Source organism: Lipotes vexillifer, unplaced genomic scaffold, assembly GCF_000442215.2.
Source record: "Lipotes vexillifer unplaced genomic scaffold, Lipotes_vexillifer_v1.1 scaffold1029, whole genome shotgun sequence".
Lineage (NCBI taxonomy): Eukaryota > Metazoa > Chordata > Mammalia > Artiodactyla > Lipotidae > Lipotes > Lipotes vexillifer.
In genome coordinates, this window is record NW_006789305.1 from 574,096 (window position 1) to 595,353 (window position 21,258).

Consider the following 21,258-nt stretch of genomic DNA (forward strand, 5'->3'; position numbering starts at 1 on the left):
TCACTTTTAGTGCTGTAGTTTTAGAGAGCAATTGTTACTCAGCAATAGCACACAGAATATTGAGAGGACCTAAGAAGTAATATAGTTAATCCACACTTTATTTTACACTTACTGAACTGTACTCACCAGCTTCCTCTACCACAATAAAAGATTCAGGTGTCCGTTCAGGAAGTGGAGGGGGAATTTCATCATCTATTCTTGGAGAAGTTGCTATCCAAAATGCCCGAAATATAATCAAAATGTTTAATTAGAAAAATCCAAAGGAAATTCTTGTATTCTAATCTTGATACAAATTATATCAAGCATCATTAATATATTTAAGCTGGTATCTGTTCACTCAAGGAGAAAACAACATAAATTCTCTAATCCTAAATTGGAAACCCAGGAGGATTTTGATTTTTCTTCAAGATTTATTGTTTCTTTTAAAAGCTCAAAGGTATTTTGATTAAGTCACTGAGTATCAGTTAACATAATGTAACATTTTATATTAATTTAGGAAGCTTTGGATTGTTTTCTCCATAACTCTTGCCTTTTGTTTTACATAGAATATACAACATCATAAAGCACGTTGACATGCCAAAGATTCAATTACAGAACAGGTAAAAATCACAAAGATTTTAGTATCTCTTCTTCATTCTTATAGAATTAAGAATATTGATATCTTTCCTGTTTACAAAAAAAATGGTATAACAAGGTTTGCTATATTTCTATAGAAGTATTCAGAATTTTTATAGAATTTAAATGTTATTATGAGAAACTGCCACCAGATGGCATACATGTCAATGTTGCTACAATCCTTGAAGATAAGGATTTGGTTCCTAATGCTGACAGGGAAGTTTAAGGAACTATAAGTATCTAGAAAAATAAAATTTCTTTAAATCATAAAACAAGATCGAAGTATGTAATCCTTCCTTCTAACCAAAGAAGAAATTAGATCCAGATGGAATATTTTTATAACAAAACTATGCATCTATGTATCTATTGAGGAACTCTGTACAGTAAATAATGTCAGAGAAAAAGCTTTCTCTACTTCCTACCTAGGTGGACCGTTCTTTATAAATTTCTGATGACATATTTAAGAGAATTAAACTTGCTTTAACTCTTCTTTCACAACATCTTCTTTCATATCAAACTATTATAATTATCTAACCAAATATTTACTCCTACTTTCAAACCACTCAGTAATATGAAACAATATGCATAATATGCAAAACTACAGAACTATAAGAGATAAAATATGAAATTAAAGTCGTATAAGATTAAAATATCATACAGAATACTGAACATGTCGCCTCATCTATAAAGTTATTATAAAAGGACAAGAGGAAATCAAGTCCTCCTCTTCCACCTCCTGCAGGAAGAGAATTCAATTCTTAGCAATCTGTTCAATTTAGTATGGACACATGATTCTCCAACAAAAATTCTGAGTGACCATGTGGTGCTGTTGATCAAATCTTTTCTGATGTTCTTTTGGAAGTTGCTTCTGCATGCTAAGGATAAATTGTGGACTTTTTTTTTTTTTTAACATCTTTACTGCAGTATAACTGCTTTACAATGTTGTGTTAGTTTCTGCTGTATAACAAAATTGTGGACATTCGATAGACACTTCTAGGAATGAGGACTGCTGCCTTTAGAGGCACACCGGCTGGCGTAGGTCCTGTACCAGATCTGACTGCCTCCACTATTGCTTGTTTCATGGAATGTTATGTATTAGTTATTGCTATTTTCAACTCATCACATCATCAAAACACTCATGGAATTTTTTTTTTTTTTGAGGAGAAAAAGGAGAAGGAAGCAGAGAAGGATAAGAGGGTTGGGGGGGCGGTAAGATGAAACCAAATCTTATAGAAACAAAGTCAAATCTAAAATGCTGTACAAACTTTTAAAAATAACTTACCTACTACTGCTGTCTCTTGGTTCAGCGGTGGGGGGAAATTGGTGGGAGGATTCAGTGCTGAAGAATCATGTGAATTGTAATAAGGAAAGAGGGTTGTAGAAGATTTTGGCAGTGAAGAGCAACAAGGTAAAACAGTTTCATCTTGCTTCTCAGGTAAATCAAGAGACATCTTAGAACCAGCACTACTTGGAGACCATGATGAAAAATAAGGATCTTCTACTAAAGACATGTAAGAAAGTACATTAAAAGCACCAGAGTCGTGTTGCTTTGCTTTAGAGGCATTGCACGTTTGATGCTTAGAGTCATATGATGGTGAATAATTCAGTTCTGCTGAAGAAACATGCATCACTTTTTGAGCCTGCTCAAGACAAGAATTGTGTGGGTGAGATTCCAAATAAAATTTTTCCTCGACATCCAACTCTTTGGTGTCTCTCTGTTGCATCAATTCAAAGGGAGTTGATTTCGTCCGCATTATTGGCCCTTTTAAATTAAAACATCTTCCTGCTGCATTTACAGGTTTAGAGTTAGGACGTGCTCCAAACAAAATGGAGCTCAAGTCCAAACTTTGATGCTTCTGAAGAGGCTCCCCAGCTATTGGGAATACCTTTCTCTCCCATTTCATGGTTGTGTCAGCATTTTTGTTACAACCACAATTTAGCTCCAAAAACTCTAAAGAACTGCTCTGTTTAGAATGGTGCATTACTAACTCTTCCTTTTTATTTATTTCAGAAATCCTGAGGTCAAAGGAAGAAACTTCTGCACTTTTCACCCTTATCCTTCCTTTGCTCTGCTGGTTCATCACTTTTGCTTCTTTTATGATGCTGAAACAAAAAGAAAGTAATGATGATACCATATCCCAAAGAGGTCTCTTCCCGTATCCTCTTCTCAGCATCACAATGAGATATAAGCATGAGATTTTCCTCCCAGACACAATTAGACAACATTCAGATGTGTAAAATTATACTCACCTTTTTGGTAAATTAGGAGAATAAGAATATGCTTCTAGATTGGGATTTTGCTTAGAAACTGAGTACTTTGCTTGAATCTTCAAGAGAAGTAAGAGATTGTTTTTTAGTGAAGCAATGACCACAAGAGATTTTAGCATTCATAAGACTAAAAAGTTATTTTTCAGAAAATATAAAGATTTAAAATAATTCATGAAAGAGTCATATGTGTTTCCAAAATATTGAACCCAGCAATAACTTGGTCACATACTGAAATCAAAAGGATCAAAATAAAGGATTAAACAGTGTTATAGAAATTAAGAAGGATTTGCTTATAGCATCATCTTTTCATATGTGGAAGTTCCAAAATGTTGTTTATTTAAAATATAACTTTATTCTCAAGAACACTTTACTTTCAGAACTTTCATCATCTCAACCGTTTATGTTATGTCCTCATACATATCTTGTTCTACATTTTTCTTCCTTCCTGTGCTCCAGCTATACCGGTTTTCTTGCCATTCCATAAGCATACCAAACTCGTTACCAATTTGAGGCTTTTACTCTTACTATTCCCTCTGAATGAAATACTTTTGCCCCAGATTTTGCATGGCTGGCTCTTTCTAAGTAATTATTCTCTACTTAAATGTCACCTACATAAGGAAACCTTCCCTGACCACTCAACCTAAAATCACACTCCCACCCACTTGCCCAAACACTCTCAATCTTTATTTTCTTCATAGGAATTATCACATTATGAAATTTGTTACTATGGCTCATGGAATCCAAGCTACCATCACTTGTACAATATATCCGGCCTACGGGGATGTTTCAATATGTTTTTTTAAAAAGTCAGCAATTATAAGATTCCACCTACAGTGGGTTTAATTGTGACTCTCAAAAAGATATGTTGAAATCTACTCCCTGAAATCTGTGAATGTGACCTTATTTGGAAACAGGGTCTTTGCAGATGTAATTAGTTAAGATGATGTCATATTGGATTTAGGGTGGGCCCTAATGCAATGACTTGTGTCCTTACAAAAAGAGAAAAGAGAGACTCAGAGACACGCAGGGAGAATGTGGTGTGATGATGGAGGCAGAGACTGGACTGCAGTAATGTATCTGCAAGCCATAGAACAACAAGGATTGCTGGAAAAACCAAAAAATAGCAATAGGCAAGGAATATTCTTCCCCTAGAGCTATGAGAGAGAGCATGGCCTTGCTGACACCTCAATTTTAGACTTTGTGACTCCAGAACTGTGAAAAAATTAACTTGTTGTTTTAAGCCCTCCTTGGTTTGTGATACTTGTTACAGCAAGCCTAGTAAACTGATACAGAGACTTTAATACTCCACATTCAATAATGAATAGAAAAATCAGATCAACAAGGAGACAGAGGACAGACATGAATAATCATGTAAACAAATAAGAACTAATAAACACTCATAGAACACTCTACCCAACAAAATATACATTCTTCTCAAACATATATGGAACATTCCCCAGGAGAGACCAGATGTTAGGCCACAAAACAAGCTTTAATAAATTTTAAAAGAGGGAAGTCATACAAAGTATCTTTTTCAATCATAATGGATTGAAACTAGAAATCAATAACAGAAGGAAACCTGGAAAATTCACAAGTATGTGTAAATTAAACACTCTTAAACAACCAATGGGTCAAAGGAGAAATCACAATAGAAATTAGAGAATACTTAGAAATGAATGAAAATACATCATACCAAAATGTATGGAATACAGTGAAAGCAGTGCTTAGAGGTAAATTTACAGCTGTGAATGCCTGGAAGAAAGATTTCAAATTAATTACCTAACTTTATACCTTAAGGAACTAGAATAAGAACAAGCTAAACCCAAAGCTAGCAGAAGAAAGGAAATATTAAAAGATTAGAACAGAGATAAATGAAATAGAGAAAACAATGGAGAAAACCAACAAAACCAAAATTTGATCCTTTGTAAGGATCTGTAAAATTCACAAACCTTTAGCTAGAGACTGACTAAGGGAAAAGAGAAGACTGAAATTGCTAAAATCTCAAATTACAGAAATAAAAGTGGGGACATTTCTACTAATTTCACAGAAACAAAAAGTATAAGATAATAATATGAATAATTGTATGCCACCAAATTGTATAACCTGGATTAAATGGACAAATTCCTAAAAACATATGGTCAACCAAAACTGACTCAGAAAGAAATGGAAAATCTAAATAGACCTACAACTAGTAAGTAGGCTGAATCAGTTATCAAATATTTTCCCAACAAAGAAAAGTCCAGGACCAGATGGCTTCATTGGTGAATTGTACCAAACATTTAAGGAAGAATAAACACCAATCCTGCACAAACTCTTCCTAAAACTTGAATGACACGCCTAAGTCATTCAATGAGGACAGTAATTCCCTGTTGCCAAAGCTAGACAAAGATGCTACAGGCAAAAGAAAACCACAGACCAATATTCTTTACGAATATTGATGCAAAAGTCCTCAATAAAATACTAGCAAACTGAGTTCAGCATAGTAAAAGGATTACACACCATGACCAAGTGAGATTTATTTCCAGAGTGCAAGGATGGTTCAACATTAAAAAATTAATCAGTGTAATATATCATATTAATAGAATTAAGGAGAAGAAACCCACATGATCATATCGATTGATGCAGAAAAAAATTTGAAAAATTCGTGATAAAAATACTTAATAAACTGGGAATATAAGGGAACTTCCTCAACATGATAAAGGCCATATATGAAAACCCCACAGCTAATATCATACTCAAAGGTAAAGGACTGAAAGCTTTCCCCCAAGATCAGGCATAAGACAAGGATGCCAATTTTTGCCATTTTTATTCAACATAATACCAGAAGTTCTAGCCAGAGCAATTAGGTAAGAAAACAAACAAACAAACAAAGGCATCAAAATGGGAAAGGAAGAAGTAAAGTTATCTTCATTTGCAGATGACATAATTTTATATGTTGAAAGATTCCACACACACCCACAAAAAAAAAAATGTTAGAGCTAATAAACCAATTCAGCAAGATTGCAGAATATATAATCAACACACAAAAACCAGTTGCACTACTATACTGTTTATTATTGTTTATTAGCAATAAACATTCTGAAAAGGAAATTAGGAAAGCAACTCTAATATATATATATGTATATGTATCAAAAATATACATACTAAGGAATAAACTTAACCAAGGAAGTGAAAGACTTATTTACTGAAAACTACAAACCATTGCTGACAAATAAAATAAATAGAGAGACATTCGATGTTCATGAAGTGGAAGACATTATATTGTTATGATAACATTACCCAAAGTGATCTACAGGTTCAATGCAATCCCTATAAAAATTCCAAAGGTGCTTCTGCAGAAATAGAAAACCTCATCTTAAAATTCATGCAAAGAGGGCTTCCCTGGTGGCGCAGTGGTTGAGAGTCCACTTAACATCACTAACCAGGAAAATGTAAACCAGAACCACAATGAGATACTACTTTACACCCATAAGGGTGGCTATTACTTAAAAAATAAATAAACAAAAGCAAAAACTAACAAGTACTGGTGAGGTACCTAGAGTAGTCAAATTCATAGGGAGAGAAAGCAGAATGGTGGTTGCTAAGGGCTGGGCTTAGGGAGGAATGGGGAGTTAGTGTTTAATGGGTATAAAGTTTCAGTTTTGCAAGATGAAAGGAGTTCTGGAAATGGATGGTGGTGATGGTTGCACAATAATATGAATGTACATAATATCACTGAACTATACACCTAAAATTGGTTAAGGTAGTAAATTTTATGTATATTTTACCACAAAGAAAACCTAGAGAAAAAAAGAGCAAAAGGACTTGGATAGGTATTTGTCCAAAAAAGATGTACAAAAGGCCAGTAAGCACATGAAAAGCTGTTCAACATCACTAATCATTAGGGAAATGAAAATCAAGGCTGTAAATACCACTTCACACTCGTTAGGATGGCTATTATCTTAAAAACCAAAACCAAACAAACAAAAAACCCAGAAAATACCCAGCGTTAGCAAGAAGGTGGAGGAAGTGGAACCTTTGTGCAATGCTGGTGGGGATGTAAAATTTTGCAGCCACTGTGAAAAACAGTGTGGCAGTACCTTAAAAAATTAAATATAGAATTACTGCATGATCCAGCAGTTCCACTTCTGGGTATATACCCAAAAGAATTTAAAATAGGGACTTGAACAAGTGTTTGTACACCAATTTTTATAAGAGCATTATTCACAATAGCCAAAAGGTGGAAACAACCCAAGTGTCCATCAACAGATGAATGGGTAAGTAAAATGTGGTATTACACACAATGGAATATTATAAAGCCATAAAAGGAATGAAATTCTGATATATGTTACAAAATGGATGAACCTTGAAATATTATGTTACATGAAATAATTCAGATAGAAAGAGTAAATATATGACTACACTTGTATCATGTACCTAGAATAGGCAAATTCATAGAGACAGAAAGTAGAATAGAAACTATTAGGGGTTTGGGTACAGGGGATGGAGAGTTTCTGTTTAGAATGATGAAAAATTTCTAGAAATAAACAGTAATGATGGTCATACACATTGTGAAGGTACTAAATGCCACTCATATTTTAAAATGGTTAAAATGGTAATTTTTTCTATAGTGGTAAAAATACTGTAGTTTTACCACAGTAAAAAATATGAATGGAGAATTGTCTCCTCCTCATCTATTTTCTGGTAAAGATTGTGTAAAATTGGTGTTAATTCTTTCTTAAAGATTTGGTAGAATTCTCAAGTGAAACTATGTGAGCCTGGATATTTCTTTTTGGGAAATTTTTAAATTATGAATTCAGTTTTCTTTATCATTATGAGGCTATTCAAATTATTTCATGTTGAGTGAGCTGTGGTAGTTTGTGTTTTTTGAGGAAGTAATACATTATTTTATCTAAGTTGTCATATGTGTATGTGTTGAGTTGTTCATACTATATCCTTTATTATCCTTTTGATATCTGCAAAGTCTGTAGAAATAGCCCCTTTTGCATTCCTGATATTGGTCATTTTTATTTTTTTCCCTTTTTTCCTTTATCATTCTTCCTAGAAGTTTGTCAATTTTGCTGATCTTTTCAAAGAACCAGATCTTTGGTTCACTGATTTTTCTCTTTTGTTTTCCTGTTTTCAATTTCATTGATTTATACTCTTTACTCTTTCCTTCCTTCTGTTTCTCTTGGGTTTATTTCACTCTCTTTTTTTTCCCTAGATTCATAAAGTGGGAGCTCAGATTATTGATTTGAGACATTTACTGTTTTCTAATGTATGCATGTAGGTGGCTATAAACTTCCCTCCCAGCGCTACTGGAGCTCTGTCCAACAAATTTCGATATGTGGTATTCTCATTTTTATTCAGTTCAATGTGTTTTTTAGAAATTTCCTTTGAATCTTCCTTTCTGATTCAATGAATTATTTAGAAGGGTCTGGTGTAGTTTCCAAGTGTTTGGATCTTTTCTTGCTATCTTCTGCTATTGACTTCTAGTTTGATTCCATAGTAGTCAGAGAACACATTCTATATGATATCAGTTCTTTATATTTTTGAGATTGTTTAATGGCCCAGGATATGATCCATCTTGGTATATGTTCAATCAGCACTTGAAAAGAATGTATATCCTTGTATTGTTGGGTGGAGCGTCCTATAAATATCTATTTGATCCTGTTAGTCAATGGTGTTATTAAGTTCTCATATATTCTTGCTGACTTTCTGTTGAGTTTTCTATCAGTTCTTGAGAGAGCAGTTTTGAAGTCTCCAACTATAACTGTGGGGTTTTCTATTGCTCCTTTTAGTTCTATCAGTTTTTGCTTCACATATCTTGCAGCTCTGTTTGGTCCATACACACTTAGGATTGCTACATCTTATTGGGGGATTGACCCTTTTATCATTATACAATGTCCCTTCCTAACTGTGATAATTTTCTTTACTCTGAAGTCTATCTGGTATTAATATAGCTACTTCTGCTTTCCTTTTATTAATGTTTACAGGATATATCTTTTTTCCAATCCTTTATTTTAAACCAACCTATATATTTGAAGTGTGTTTCTTATAGACATCAAATAGTTGGGTCATGTTTTCAATACACTCTGCCAATCTGTTAATTGGTGTATTTGTACCATTTACATTTAATTTAATTATTAATATGGTAGGGCTTAAGTCTCCAACTTTATATTTTGTTTTCTGTTTTTTCTCTCTGTTTCTCATTTCTCTTTTCTTTTTCCTGCCTTTTTCTCTTTCCTGCATCTTTGGAATTTCATTTTGATTTACCTATAGTGTTTCTTAAGATATATCTTTGTACAGTTTTTGTAGGGGTCGCTCTAGTTATTATATTATATATTCATAACTTATCAAAGCCTATACGTGTTATCATTTTACTAGTTCAATACAGAAGTGTTACCTCCCTTTACATGCCTAACCCTTCTTTTTTTTTTTACAGTATAATTGTCTTAAATATTTCCTCTAATACATTTAGAACCACATCAGTGTTATAATTTTTGCTTCAATCATTAAGCAATTTAGAAAACTCAAGAGGAGAAGGAAAACCTATTATATTTACCCATGTTGCTTACCATGTTCTTCCTTTTTTCATCATTTCCTTTCTATTTAGAAAACTTCCTCTGCCTTTTTTTTTTTTTTTAGGGTAGGTCTACTGGCAACAAATTCCCTTAGTTTTTCTTCATCTGAGACTGTCTTGATTTCCCCTTCATTCCTGAAGGATATTTTTTTTACTGGGTATTGGATTCTGTTGACAGCTTTTTTCCTTCAGCACTTGTAAAATACTGTGCCACTTCCTTCTGGCCTCCATGGTTTCTGATGACAAATTCACTTTCATTCTAATTGTTTTTCCCCTAGAGTTAAGATCATTTTTCTTTGGCTGCTTCCTAGAATTTTTGTATTTAGTTTTCAGAAGTTTAATTATGATGATTCTTTCAGTACTTTTTTAGACACGTCTTTTTTCTCCTTTCCTTCTTGGACGTCGATGACACTAATGCTAGGGTTTTTGTTACAGTCACTTAGTTTCCTGTGGCTCTGTCTACTTTTTATTTTTATTTTATTTTTTAGTCTATTTTATTTCTGTTGTTCAGATTGGGCAATTTCTATTGTTCTGTCTTTCAGTTCATTAATTCTTTCCTTGTACCCTGTATTCTGCTGTTGAGCCCATCTACTGAGCTATTTTGTTTCCATTACTGTTATTTTTCAACTCTAAAATTTCTTTTTGTTTCTTCTTTATTTATATCTTCTGTTTCTTTGGCAGGTCTTTATCTTTCTTTGATGAGCCTTTCTTTTGTTTTAAGCATGCTTGTAATTGTTTACTGAAGCATTTTAATCATGGCTACTTTAGAATCTTTGTCAGATAATCTTACACCTCTGTCATCTCAGTGTTGTCATCTATTGACTGTCTTTTACTCATTTGGTTTACAATCCTCCTGGTTCTTGGTATTACAAGTGATTTTCACATGAAACCTAGATATTTTTGTATTGTTATAAATCCCTGGATCTTAGTTAAACCTTCCCTTTTAGCTTCTCCTTTTTAAATCCATTCTGACAGGGGAAAGAGGAGGAAGGGGGTGCTGCCTCATTAGTGCCTTGCTATTGCCAAGTGGGTTCTACCTCCACCAGTTTCCTCACAGTCTCTGTTGACACCTGAAGAGAGACACCTTGGGAGAGGCTCTCCATGTGGTCTCTAATGACACTGTGGTCGGGGTGGCCTCATTACTGCTGGATGATGATGAAAGTCCTGACTCTCCACTAGGCCTCTTCTGACACTCCATCAGTGGAGTGGCATGGGGGCACTGGGTTACTGCCAGGTGGAAAGTCAGGCTCCCCACATGGTCTCTACTGACACTGCAGGGAAACCTCATTGCAGGCCAGCGGGGATGAAATTCCTAGCTCTTTACTTGACCTTCTCTCTCTCTTTTTTTTTTTTTTTTAACAGATATATGTATTTCTTTATTAGAATGCTCACAAGAATGACACATTAGCACTGCCCTTCTGATGTGACAGAGAATACATATATCTGACCCACTGACCTTCTCTTTATCACAGTCTTTGTGAGGGTGGGAATCTAGGCTCTCCACTTTGCTGGCATAGGTGGGGTTGGGGGCCATTTTTTTCTTTGGTGTTGACTGAAGTAGAGTAATTATTATCTAAAAAATTTCTGGCTTGCTGGGCTGTCCCTTTCCTGGTCCTTTGGCTAGAGAGAGCAGGATTTTGTTGGGGTTTTTTTGTCTGCACTGTTGGCATTTCCAAGTTGTTGGTTCCTTCAGTTCCATATCCATGATATATGAGGAAAAAGAACTCACCATCATGTCATTCCTCAGGTCTCAAGGTCCCTAGTGGTCTGTCTTCTCTCCATCTTTCAGAGTCTTCTTATATTTGTTTTATATATATATTGTCCAGGGTTTCTAGTTGTATTTAGTAGAAGGAATAGGGAAAAGTATGTCTACTCGATCTTCCCAGAAACAGAAGTCCTCCTTGGCTGGTGTTAATCAATTCCCTCTGTGGGAGGTTGAACGATGTTCCTATGTTCCCATTTATTGACTAAGGGCACACTCCAAACAACTCAACTGCCTGGAGCCATGGCACTACTACTGGGCTAAATCTGAGTACTGACATTTCCTGGAACCTAAATAAAATATTAACCCATGTACTCCAGCAGCACATTAAGAGAATATTCTTTGTTCAAGAAGGTTTTATTCTAAGAGCAAGGATGGCTTGAGATTAACAAATCCAAGGATATGACTGTTTCAATATGTCAAAGGAGAAAATCCATGTGATCATTCTATAAATGCAAAGATATGCAGTTGACAGAACTCAACATTCTTTCCAAAAAAAATTCTTAATAAAATAGAAGTCAATGAATACTTTCTTAAACAATTAAAAAATGTATCTCCAATCAAATCAGCATCACACTTAGTAGTGAAACATGAGAATCTCTTCCATTAAAATTAGGTCATGCATATCACCTCTATTCTTTAAACTTGTTCTGGGAATACTAGCCAATGAAGCAGGCATGAACAGGATATAAGTAACAATGTCTGGTAACTATATTCTTGTTTCCATCTCCTTCCCCTACATTGTTTCTCCGGAGTTGACATTAACTATAGGATTGCTTAGTTCATTCCCTAACCTCAACAGTTTTTTGGCTTTCTTTCACTCCCTGTGCTTCATCATTCAAGTGATAGGAGTTATGATATTAGGGTTATGTCTTATATACTTTGTATTCCTAATGTTGTGGAAACAGTAGGTCCTCAGTGAATATTTTCAGATTCATAATACAAAAATGAGATATTAAAAATTAAATTAATTTGTATATGTTACATACACCCTGGAAGGTAAACCAATAATTTTGTCTTATTTGCTCAGAATCTAATACTTTGTGATTATACAGTAAATATTTGACATCAATTTTTGTGATGAGATCAAAATCACGTATCTAGAATGCTCAATATTTTTAAATTAGAATTTGGTCAAATCATAATTGTTTTCATACCTAACATTTTCAGCTAGGAATCCTTTAGCTATTCTAAAATATTCACAAAATTTGATGATACATAAGCAATCAAAATGAGGCTAGAGTAACCTGAAAAATCACATCAGTACTCAACTATAATTTCATTTTGTAATTGTCACTCTCACTTCTAAATTGCCACACAACTGTTTAAACCATGGAAACAGAATATATGCTTACCCTTTAACCCACTCCTATTGTTTCTAAATTTAGCTGAAAATGGTATGCAATAGGTTAACCAAGAGATTAATTTTCTAAGTTAAAGTACTTCAATTAAATTGTCCTCCACAGGAGATTTATAGTGCAGCCCCATGCACACCTGACACTCCAGTTTAGTTGTGATGATAAAGTATAAGTTGTCCTGCAACTAATCTGAAATCCCTTGACCAACATCAAACATGAAAAAAACTGTTTTACAAAATTTCAAATTTAAAATGTACCTCTGTTCCAGAGTGTTTATCCCTGATAACATCCAACTGTCTCTTAAATAGTTCTAATGCAGCATTGTAGACCAGTTCATACTGTTCCTGAAGAGCATTGCAAACCGGAACAAACAAAAACAAAAACTTGGTGAACTAACCAGATTTCAGGAATATAAACACCAATCAAATCATAGTATAGCAGATCTGAAACACTAGTTTAATTACAGTGCCTTACGTCTGTGTAGCCCATGTCAGATTTCAAAGCATTTTTAGGCTGCTAGAAACAGCTAACTATTTTATCTACCTCTAGCTAATATACAATGACCTTGCAGCATGCTTTTTATGCTCTAACCCCACTTTCTTACTTATCTCTCCTTCCACCATAATCTCTCTAATTCTGTTTTCCTTGCTCACACTTTAAAATCTTTATTTCAGGAACTTCCTTGGTGGTCCAGTAGTTAAGACTCTGTGCTTCCATTGCAAGGGGAACGGGTTTGATGCCTGGCTGGGGAACTAAGATCCCACATGCCATGGAGCCAAAAAATAATTGTTTTTTATTCCATCCTGGATGCATTTTTTTTTTTTTTGTAATTCACCTCTTGCGGGAAAAGGTAGATAGACGTGGTTGATGGCTAAATAGATAGCTTCAAGATGTATTATTTAACATGGCTCACAATCGATCTATAAAGTAGCTAGGTTGTTATCCCTGTTTACAATTTGTCCGAGATCATTCAGAAGTAATTTCCATGTCTTTGGTTAGAACCTCAATCTTTTGACTCTTACTTTAGTGCACTTATATCAAGCTGCTGAAATTCTGTCTTAGCAAAGATACCAAAAAAAGTAGACCCCTAAATAGAGTTTGGAAATCTATGGTTATAAAGGGATTTCACTGTAGAGAAATGAGACCTCTACAAGGTTCATGGGTTTTTACCACTCTGTTTTTGCCTCTGTACCTGCTTGAGCACTTGATTTTGGATCTACTTTTCATCTGAATGGGCTTATTCAGGGTCTTCTATGACACTTCACACAATCTTATACAAACAAAATATAATTTTTTCCAAAAATAATCGTAGCAGGAGAACAATGCAGAGTCTATATCACCCAACACAGCCATTGGTACACTCTTCAATTTTTTTAAGACGAGAGAAAAATCAGACAGGAAGCACCCATCTGGTTACAGTGTTATCTATCTCCTGGCTAGAGCAGTGTCATAAAAAGCAGCTTTCGCTGGTAGACTTGTTCAAATAGTTGTTGATAATGCCAAAATGTGAAGGCTAACTTAAAATTGTTTCAGCTGTCTTCCAACTCTTAAAAGTAGGTCTGAAATGGACTTTTTCTGAAATGGAGTATGGCTTTATTTATTGATTCAGTATTATAATTTAATGTTATACAACTAGGTTGCATACTTCCTGGAATCTTTATACATCTACATGGATCGGCCTTCTTTTAAGTCTGACAGCACTAAACCAGCCAATACTTTCATTTCACATAAACTTTCCCCCCTACACGTTGAATATAGAAAACACCTACAGGCAACAGATGAAAAAGAATTCTTTTTTTCCACTAACGATTAGTGGAAAACCTGTGTGGGCCAAACAGAAGCTTTATATTATAATAGCTCATAATTTTTTCCCCTCGATTTACAACTTCTAGATGAAAATATCTGAACTGCCATTGTCAATTGTTTTACTTCTAAACTTATGTGCAAGTTCATTTGTAAGTGCTTTAAGCACTTTAATTTCTTGCTGTTTAAGCAATACAAAGTAGTTCTAACAAATTATGCAAAAATGCCTCTGACCTAATAAATACCTATAAATGTTTGATGAAAGAATGAATGGGTGAATGTTAAACTCTATCTTAAAGATGGAGACCATTTAGAAATATAAGTAAAATTATTGGTGTAGAAATATGGGTGGAATTAATACTGTAGAAAGTGAGAGATTTGGGCTGGGAATGTTTTACCTAGGAGGTAGAACGTGAGCTGGAGAAGAGAGAACAGGGGAAAAGCATTTCCAATGGAAATGGAAACCTGGGGTAGGTTAAAATACTGTGATACATATATAATCACATATATAGTATGATTGTAATTATGGGGTTTTTGGTAATATTTTTTAATATGCAAAGAATAAAGACCAGGAGAAACTATAGAAAAATAGTAACAGTGGCTCCCTCTAGGCGACAGGATTATGGATGATTTTTTTAAATTTTTTATCATTTTCTAAAATGAGCATATAGACTTCATTCTGCAGATTCTGTTACTACCTCCTGAAGAAGAAATTACAGATCTCTGATTTTCTATGGTTTCAGAAATGAAGTGCCACTACAAAATTTCAAGTTAACCTGACCCAGCTATTTCTTTCTAATAAGTCAAACAGCTTGTTGAATTTTTTCAACATCCTTTGTAAGAAATATTATATTGTTTTCTTAATATTTTCTGAACGGGCTATAAAATATAAGGAATGAAAGGAATTTGGCCCAGAGCAAGGGATACAGGAAAAATATTGGGATATTCAGAGTTAGAGGAAATGGAAATGGACTAAAACCCTTGATAGTAAAGTAGTCAGCTGTTTTTGGATGCCTTATTATTATTAAACAGAGAGACGACAGTCCATACCTGAGTTTGAACTAATGAAGGCCTCTGTGTTCGCATTTCCTGGATCAGACTAAAAACACTGAAGTTCTCAGGAATTATCTACCAAATAAAAGGAAAAAATATCTTACTCCTTTATTGCTATCTAGAAAAAGGAATGCAGTTTTTAAACTAATGGGGTTTCTCATCACTTGCACCATGATTTAGAGCCTACAAAATACGGAAGAAACTCTTCGAAATTATTTCAAATGGGGTGATCAAATGTCTGAAGTTAAAAATATGAGGGAGAAATCTCAGTAGGTAAGTATGAGAGTTTAATGAACTAAAAGAAGTTTGCAAATAGGTCTAAAGCCCATATTTTAAACTTCTCATTTCTTGTTAGACTTAAAAAAAAATTTACGGATTGGAACACAAAATTTGCAGTAAATTGAGTTAATCTGCTAAAGGAGCGTGTCTAAAGGAAGGGTAACTGTGATTCAGAGCTGTGGTTCTCAAAACTGCTTCTCTCCAGAGCACCTGAAGAGCTTGCTGGGCTGTCCCTTCCCGCCCCCCACAAGAGTTTTTGCTCAGTTCATCCGAGGTGGGGCCCCAAATTTTGCATTTCTAACAAGTTCTCGGGTGATACTGAAGCTTCTTGTCTGGGGACCACATTTTGAGACCACCAACTTAGGAACTAAATTAATCATCTGACAAAGCAAATCTACAAGTGAATATTCTAGAAAAGATGAATGGTGGAGATAGATGTTTTGCAGAACCAAACAATTTCTAAGTCTAAAAGTAGCAAGGTTAAGAAAATGGCAAGTGCCTGTTGCGAGAAACTCACCCCGTCTTTTAGTAACATCCACATATAATCAATAGCACAGATAACACCAGTCCTTCCACAACCAGCACTGAAATGAAAGATCACAGTAGCATGTATATTTGCAGAGAGTGGATCTTTGACAGTAGCTGGAAAATTTCACTGGCAGATTTGAGGAAGAAGAAATCTAGAGCCCATGAAACTTTCTAAACCCCACCATTTCTCAGAACATACTTCAATTGCCACATGCTACACCGAGCCTCAGGACAGATCCTAGGCAACTTCTCACAGCAAAAAGTCTCTAGAGCTGTGCTGTCCACAAGTAATTTATCAGAAAAGATATTAATTTAATGCTCAGGTTGAATTTATTATAGTTTCTGCTATTGACTTTTCTCTTTCAATCATTCTAATTTTAAGCTTCATTCCTTTCTGACTGACTGGAAGAAGTGAGCCTAGAAGTAGGAGCCTACATCTTATGCAGACTTTAAATTCCAACAAAGTCAGTCTTCCTTCAGTTAAAGCAGGAGTCTTGGCCAGACGGTGACATTTGGTTTATTCTGGGTAGAAGGTTCATCCAACAGCATCATACCTGCAGTGAATGCATATGGGAACACTGTTATCCTCTTGGTAACAACGTACATCCCAGATGAGCTCAAGAATAGGGTCTATAGATGAAGGCACATCGTGGTCTGGCCAGTTCTTATAATGGAACTGGTAGATGGTTCGAGTTTCCTATAAAAATAGCCAGAATAAAAGGAGAGTTCAAGATTAGGGCTTCACCTCATTCTATCACAAGATTACTCTGACCTACAAAGTACCATCTATCTATATATTTTTTGCAGTTTATGGAGATTTCTTCCCTATAGGCCTCTGGGACCATATGGCCTCTAAGAACAATTACAAGTAATTTCAGGTCACTTACTATTGGCCTGTCTCTATCTGCCCCACTCACAAGAGAATGCAGATATGAAAATGGTCCACATCAGAACTCCCCAACTGGTGTGCCTCAAATGGGTCACAGGTGCGCTGATGTACTAATCCCTTCGCCTTAGAGAAACCAAGCAGCTTGAGCTCTCGAGTTGGTTCCCAGCCTCTACACACTGTACACAGCCTCTATTCATCCTAGAAATATTGTCATTTCATATTGTGCCATTGGTGTGGAGTAGGTTGGGGAACACAGATTACACCAAAGGTCTCTTTTGGTTATGATGATTTATCCAGAACATCAAAGGCCCTACCACTTCCTATTATCTTATGCCCAGACCGCATCACATACATATAGATTTACTTGCCTGATCTCTGTAGGCTTTGAGGTTACTTCTGGTGTTCTATACTTACACAATTGAACTTGACTTGTAGAGTCCTGATTGTATAATCAGATTTTTTATTTTGAGCTTCCTAAGAAGTAAATTAAAATATTAGTTATTTCAAAGACTAATATTCAAAGACTACTCTCTATAAAGTAGGTCCTGGAGCATTTGCTCAGCCATAATGGAAATAGACATCATACTTACACAGGATATGGAGAAAGGGCCAAGTTGCAGCTGCATTTCTCCTGGCTCAGCCCAGTAGCGCTCACATTTTTTCTGTTGCACAAAGCAGAATGTAGTGATTTCCCTCCATATATGCTAATCTTTTCTGGGTAAGAAAACCCCCTCCCTCATTCAGAAGCAAATTCAGCTGTATCCTTCCGCTTAGGTTAGGAATTTCTAACCCCCTTGGGCTTCAACCCATGTCTGGATTCTCCAAAGATGGGAAAACAAACACTAAAGGATATACAAATTGCAGACTTCCTGGAAGTCGGACAAAGTAGAAATAGGGATCTGACATTTTCAGTGTTTCAAAAGGATTAAAACAAAGCCTCACAAGCTAACTGAAACCCCAAGTTCCCTTGGTTTTAACTGGAATTGTATCAACTCAGAATGGCAACAGTAGGTTTGAAGAGCATTGTTCAATAGAAATATAATATGACCTACATATGTTATTAAAATTTTTCTAAGAGCCACATTCAAAAATGTAAAAAGGTGGAATTAATTTTAATTAATTTTAATAATATATTTTACTTAGCCAAATACATCAAAAATTTTTTCAACATGTACTCAATATAAAACTCAAATATCAATATAGATATTTGACATTTTTAAACTGTCATCAATATCTAGTATGTATTTTATATTCACAACACATTTCAATCAATATGCTAAACTTTAACTGGAAATATTTAATTTCCATTTAGATTTCATAAAATTTATGGTTGAAAAAGATTCACATACCCAAGTTGTTCCAAACAAGGTTTTCCAATAACTGAATTGAATATCAGTCTTTAAATTTAAATTCATTAAAATAAAATAGAGTTCCTCAGTCACACCAGCCATATTTCAAGTGTTCACTAGCCACACGTGGCTAGTAAAGGCCATTCTGGGCAGCACAAAAGAAGCTCTGACTGGCAGTTTAAAATATCTGATTAAAAACAACAGGAAAATGAATTGTTACTTTAAAAAGTATACCTTATTTTTATTTTAAAACACAGAGTCTACTGGGAAAATGGGCAAAAGAGGTTCTCAGAGGTTTAAAAAAAGTTTTTTAAAAAAACCTTGAGAGTCATTTGGCAATCCCAAACTGAAAACTAGGAAGATAAGCATAAATGATTACCAAGTCACTTAAGTTAAGGAAAGTTCTGCTACCAAGTCTCCCCCTTCTTTTTCTTCTTTCCTTTACCTTTAGGTTTACTAGAAAGTAACTCACCTTCCCCATTTCAAACTCCATGCATGCCATAACAATGATCTGGGGGGATGAAATACATGGAAACTTAAACACTGATATAGTTTAAAAAAGCAGCTAATACATGGGTCCCAGAGTCAAAAAGTGTTATTTATTCTTTTATTGTTTTATAACCAAAAAAGAAATCCTAATAGATTATAAAATGTTGCTCCTACCCTTCCTTCTCTCTGTCCTCACTTCCCTTTTCTCTATTCAAATCAGTCAATTCTTGTTAACAAATGAGACTGTCAAGTTGAGAACTTTTATTTTCTTGAACAATAGTGACATTGTGATTTTGACTAAAAGGTGACTGAACACCAAAATTCTAGTGACTGACCCCAAAAAGCACTGATTTTAATGTACATAGGAAACTTCAGTCACATATCCTGACACCCTACCCCCTTCATCCCTAAAAACTAGAGAATAATAGTAACAAAAGTAACTCTGCACTAACCAGGGCTCTGTATTCCCAAATCATCCGCCAGAAGTCCAGGACAGTTGTAGGCAAAGGTCCCTGGGTGGCAATATAAGCCTTGGGTCCCAAAACTCCCTAAAGGGGAACAGAAATTACATGGGGTCACTACAAATAATATACTCTCCTTCTTGTCCAGTATCCCTCCCTCCCCCCTCTACCCCATTTTTTTAGGTACCTAGAGAAATATGGAATATTGGATGTACCTTAATGAAGTTGGCATTGATGTAGCTGGAATCCTCATCAGAGGTTATCATGGACAGCTCTACTCGACTGTGGTCATCTATAATATAAAAGAAAGACAGACTAATTAAGAGGGTCTGGTTAGAGGGCTTTCTGTAAGTCAGTAAGTAGCACTGTGAATAGTGGATGCTCATTAGTGTTTGAAGACTGAATGAATGAACGAATGTTCTTTTGTAGTCATATACAGTACAACTAATTTGTCAAAGCCACGGTCTAGGATTAGGAACAGCAGCCAATGGGTAAAAAGAGATAAGATGATTGAATTTGAGAGAAGGTACAAGTTTAAAGGGAGAAATGAAACTTACAGGGCAAGATATCCTTGTATCTGTTTTTCTTGATATTCTTGGGCCTCTCAGCCTCAGTTGTGGGATAGGTTTTATCTGCCTTATACTTGGTGGATAGTCTTTTCAGCGTCTGTAATAAAATTACAGTGATTAAATCAAATCATCATAGAGAAAAGAGGTAAGAAGCATCTCCAGAGAGCTTTCCTTCCCCACTGTCCAAACATTCCACTTCAGCTGTTTTCGTATCCTCTAGGGCTGGTTGCATTCAGAACAGAGCCTCAGAGCATAAGGACAACAGAGTTTAGTGACATTTGGAGAAGTGAAAAGGTCACACTTAATGCAGCTGAGTTGCAAATAGCTAAAACTTAGAGGTAAAACCAGTGAATATTTAAAAAATAACATCTTCTGAACACACCCTGTGTTCCACCCAAAGAGTCAGATATTAAAAGTTTGACTTACTTTCTTTACAGCTATTACAGGGCTATTTTAAACTACACTGAGGTAGTCTAGAACCTGAGGTGGGGCTTAACCTGTACCGTGATCTGCACCCCATGACTTAGTCAATGGCAGTCACTGGAGGTGGGTGGGCATCTGCATTGTTAACCAGCTCTGGGGTTTATTCTGATGTATATTTTTGAGTTGGATAAACTAGGGTTTGAATTCTGACTCCCACAGTTACTGGCTGAATGAAGCTGGGCAAGTTATTTAATCTTTCTGTGTCTCAGTTGCTTTTTTAAGTAAAATGGGGGGAAGTTACCTTAGAGTTGTGGGTGAATTAAGTGAGTTATCATATGTAAAGCACTGGTACAGAGTACGTGTTTAATAAAGAAAAGGTATTGTTACTATATAATACAATAAATGAATAAAATTATTCTCACTTGCCAACATTATAGTATAGAGCAAAATTTCAGGTCAGGGTAAATGATAGCTCCTCTTTAGCTCGTTCTGATAAATCAACCTTGCCCTAGATTTCAACTCCCTTATCATTCGAAGAAACTGCATTTAGTAGATCCGACCTTTATCGACCCTTACTCAATTTGAGAAAGATAAGGGAAAAACATGTCTGATAGCTAATAAATATTTATTGAACTGAACTACGGAAAATAATTTTCATTATTTGCCCACTATTTAATAGTGACTTGGTCGCAAGAAGATCATTAATTACTTCCTAGTGGTCAGATGCCTCAGCATCTTCTCAGTCTTCATTCTCTTTAACTTAACTTCCTTCTTGAAATTCCTTCCTCCCTTTGCCCTTATTAGTCTACATTATTTTGGTTCTCCTCTTTCTTCTCTGACTTCTCTTTCC

The 21,258-nt window shown here is 35.2% G+C and overlaps 1 protein-coding gene across 3 annotated transcripts in view; it reads right to left on the reverse strand.

Moving 5' to 3' along the window:
- The window catches only part of PTPN22 (protein tyrosine phosphatase non-receptor type 22), a 50,175-nt gene that overhangs the window by 16,494 nt on the left and 12,423 nt on the right, over nt 1-21,258 (reverse strand). For 2 of the 3 annotated variants that reach the window (XM_007462472.1, XM_007462471.1), the window contains exons 2-14: nt 19,974-20,082; nt 19,632-19,708; nt 19,408-19,503; nt 18,939-18,977; nt 17,708-17,779; nt 17,532-17,591; nt 16,783-16,925; nt 16,218-16,284; nt 15,419-15,496; nt 12,823-12,909; nt 2,866-2,942; nt 1,898-2,718; nt 127-210 (exon numbers count right to left, since the gene is read on the reverse strand). In XM_007462472.1, coding sequence (XP_007462534.1) covers nt 127-210; nt 1,898-2,718; nt 2,866-2,942; nt 12,823-12,909; nt 15,419-15,496; nt 16,218-16,284; nt 16,783-16,925; nt 17,532-17,591; nt 17,708-17,779; nt 18,939-18,977; nt 19,408-19,503; nt 19,632-19,708; nt 19,974-20,082 — 1,810 coding nt within the window. The remainder of the gene's footprint in view (nt 1-126; nt 211-1,897; nt 2,719-2,865; nt 2,943-12,822; nt 12,910-15,418; nt 15,497-16,217; nt 16,285-16,782; nt 16,926-17,531; nt 17,592-17,707; nt 17,780-18,938; nt 18,978-19,407; nt 19,504-19,631; nt 19,709-19,973; nt 20,083-21,258) is intronic. The other variant, XM_007462473.1, reaches the window with a different exon arrangement.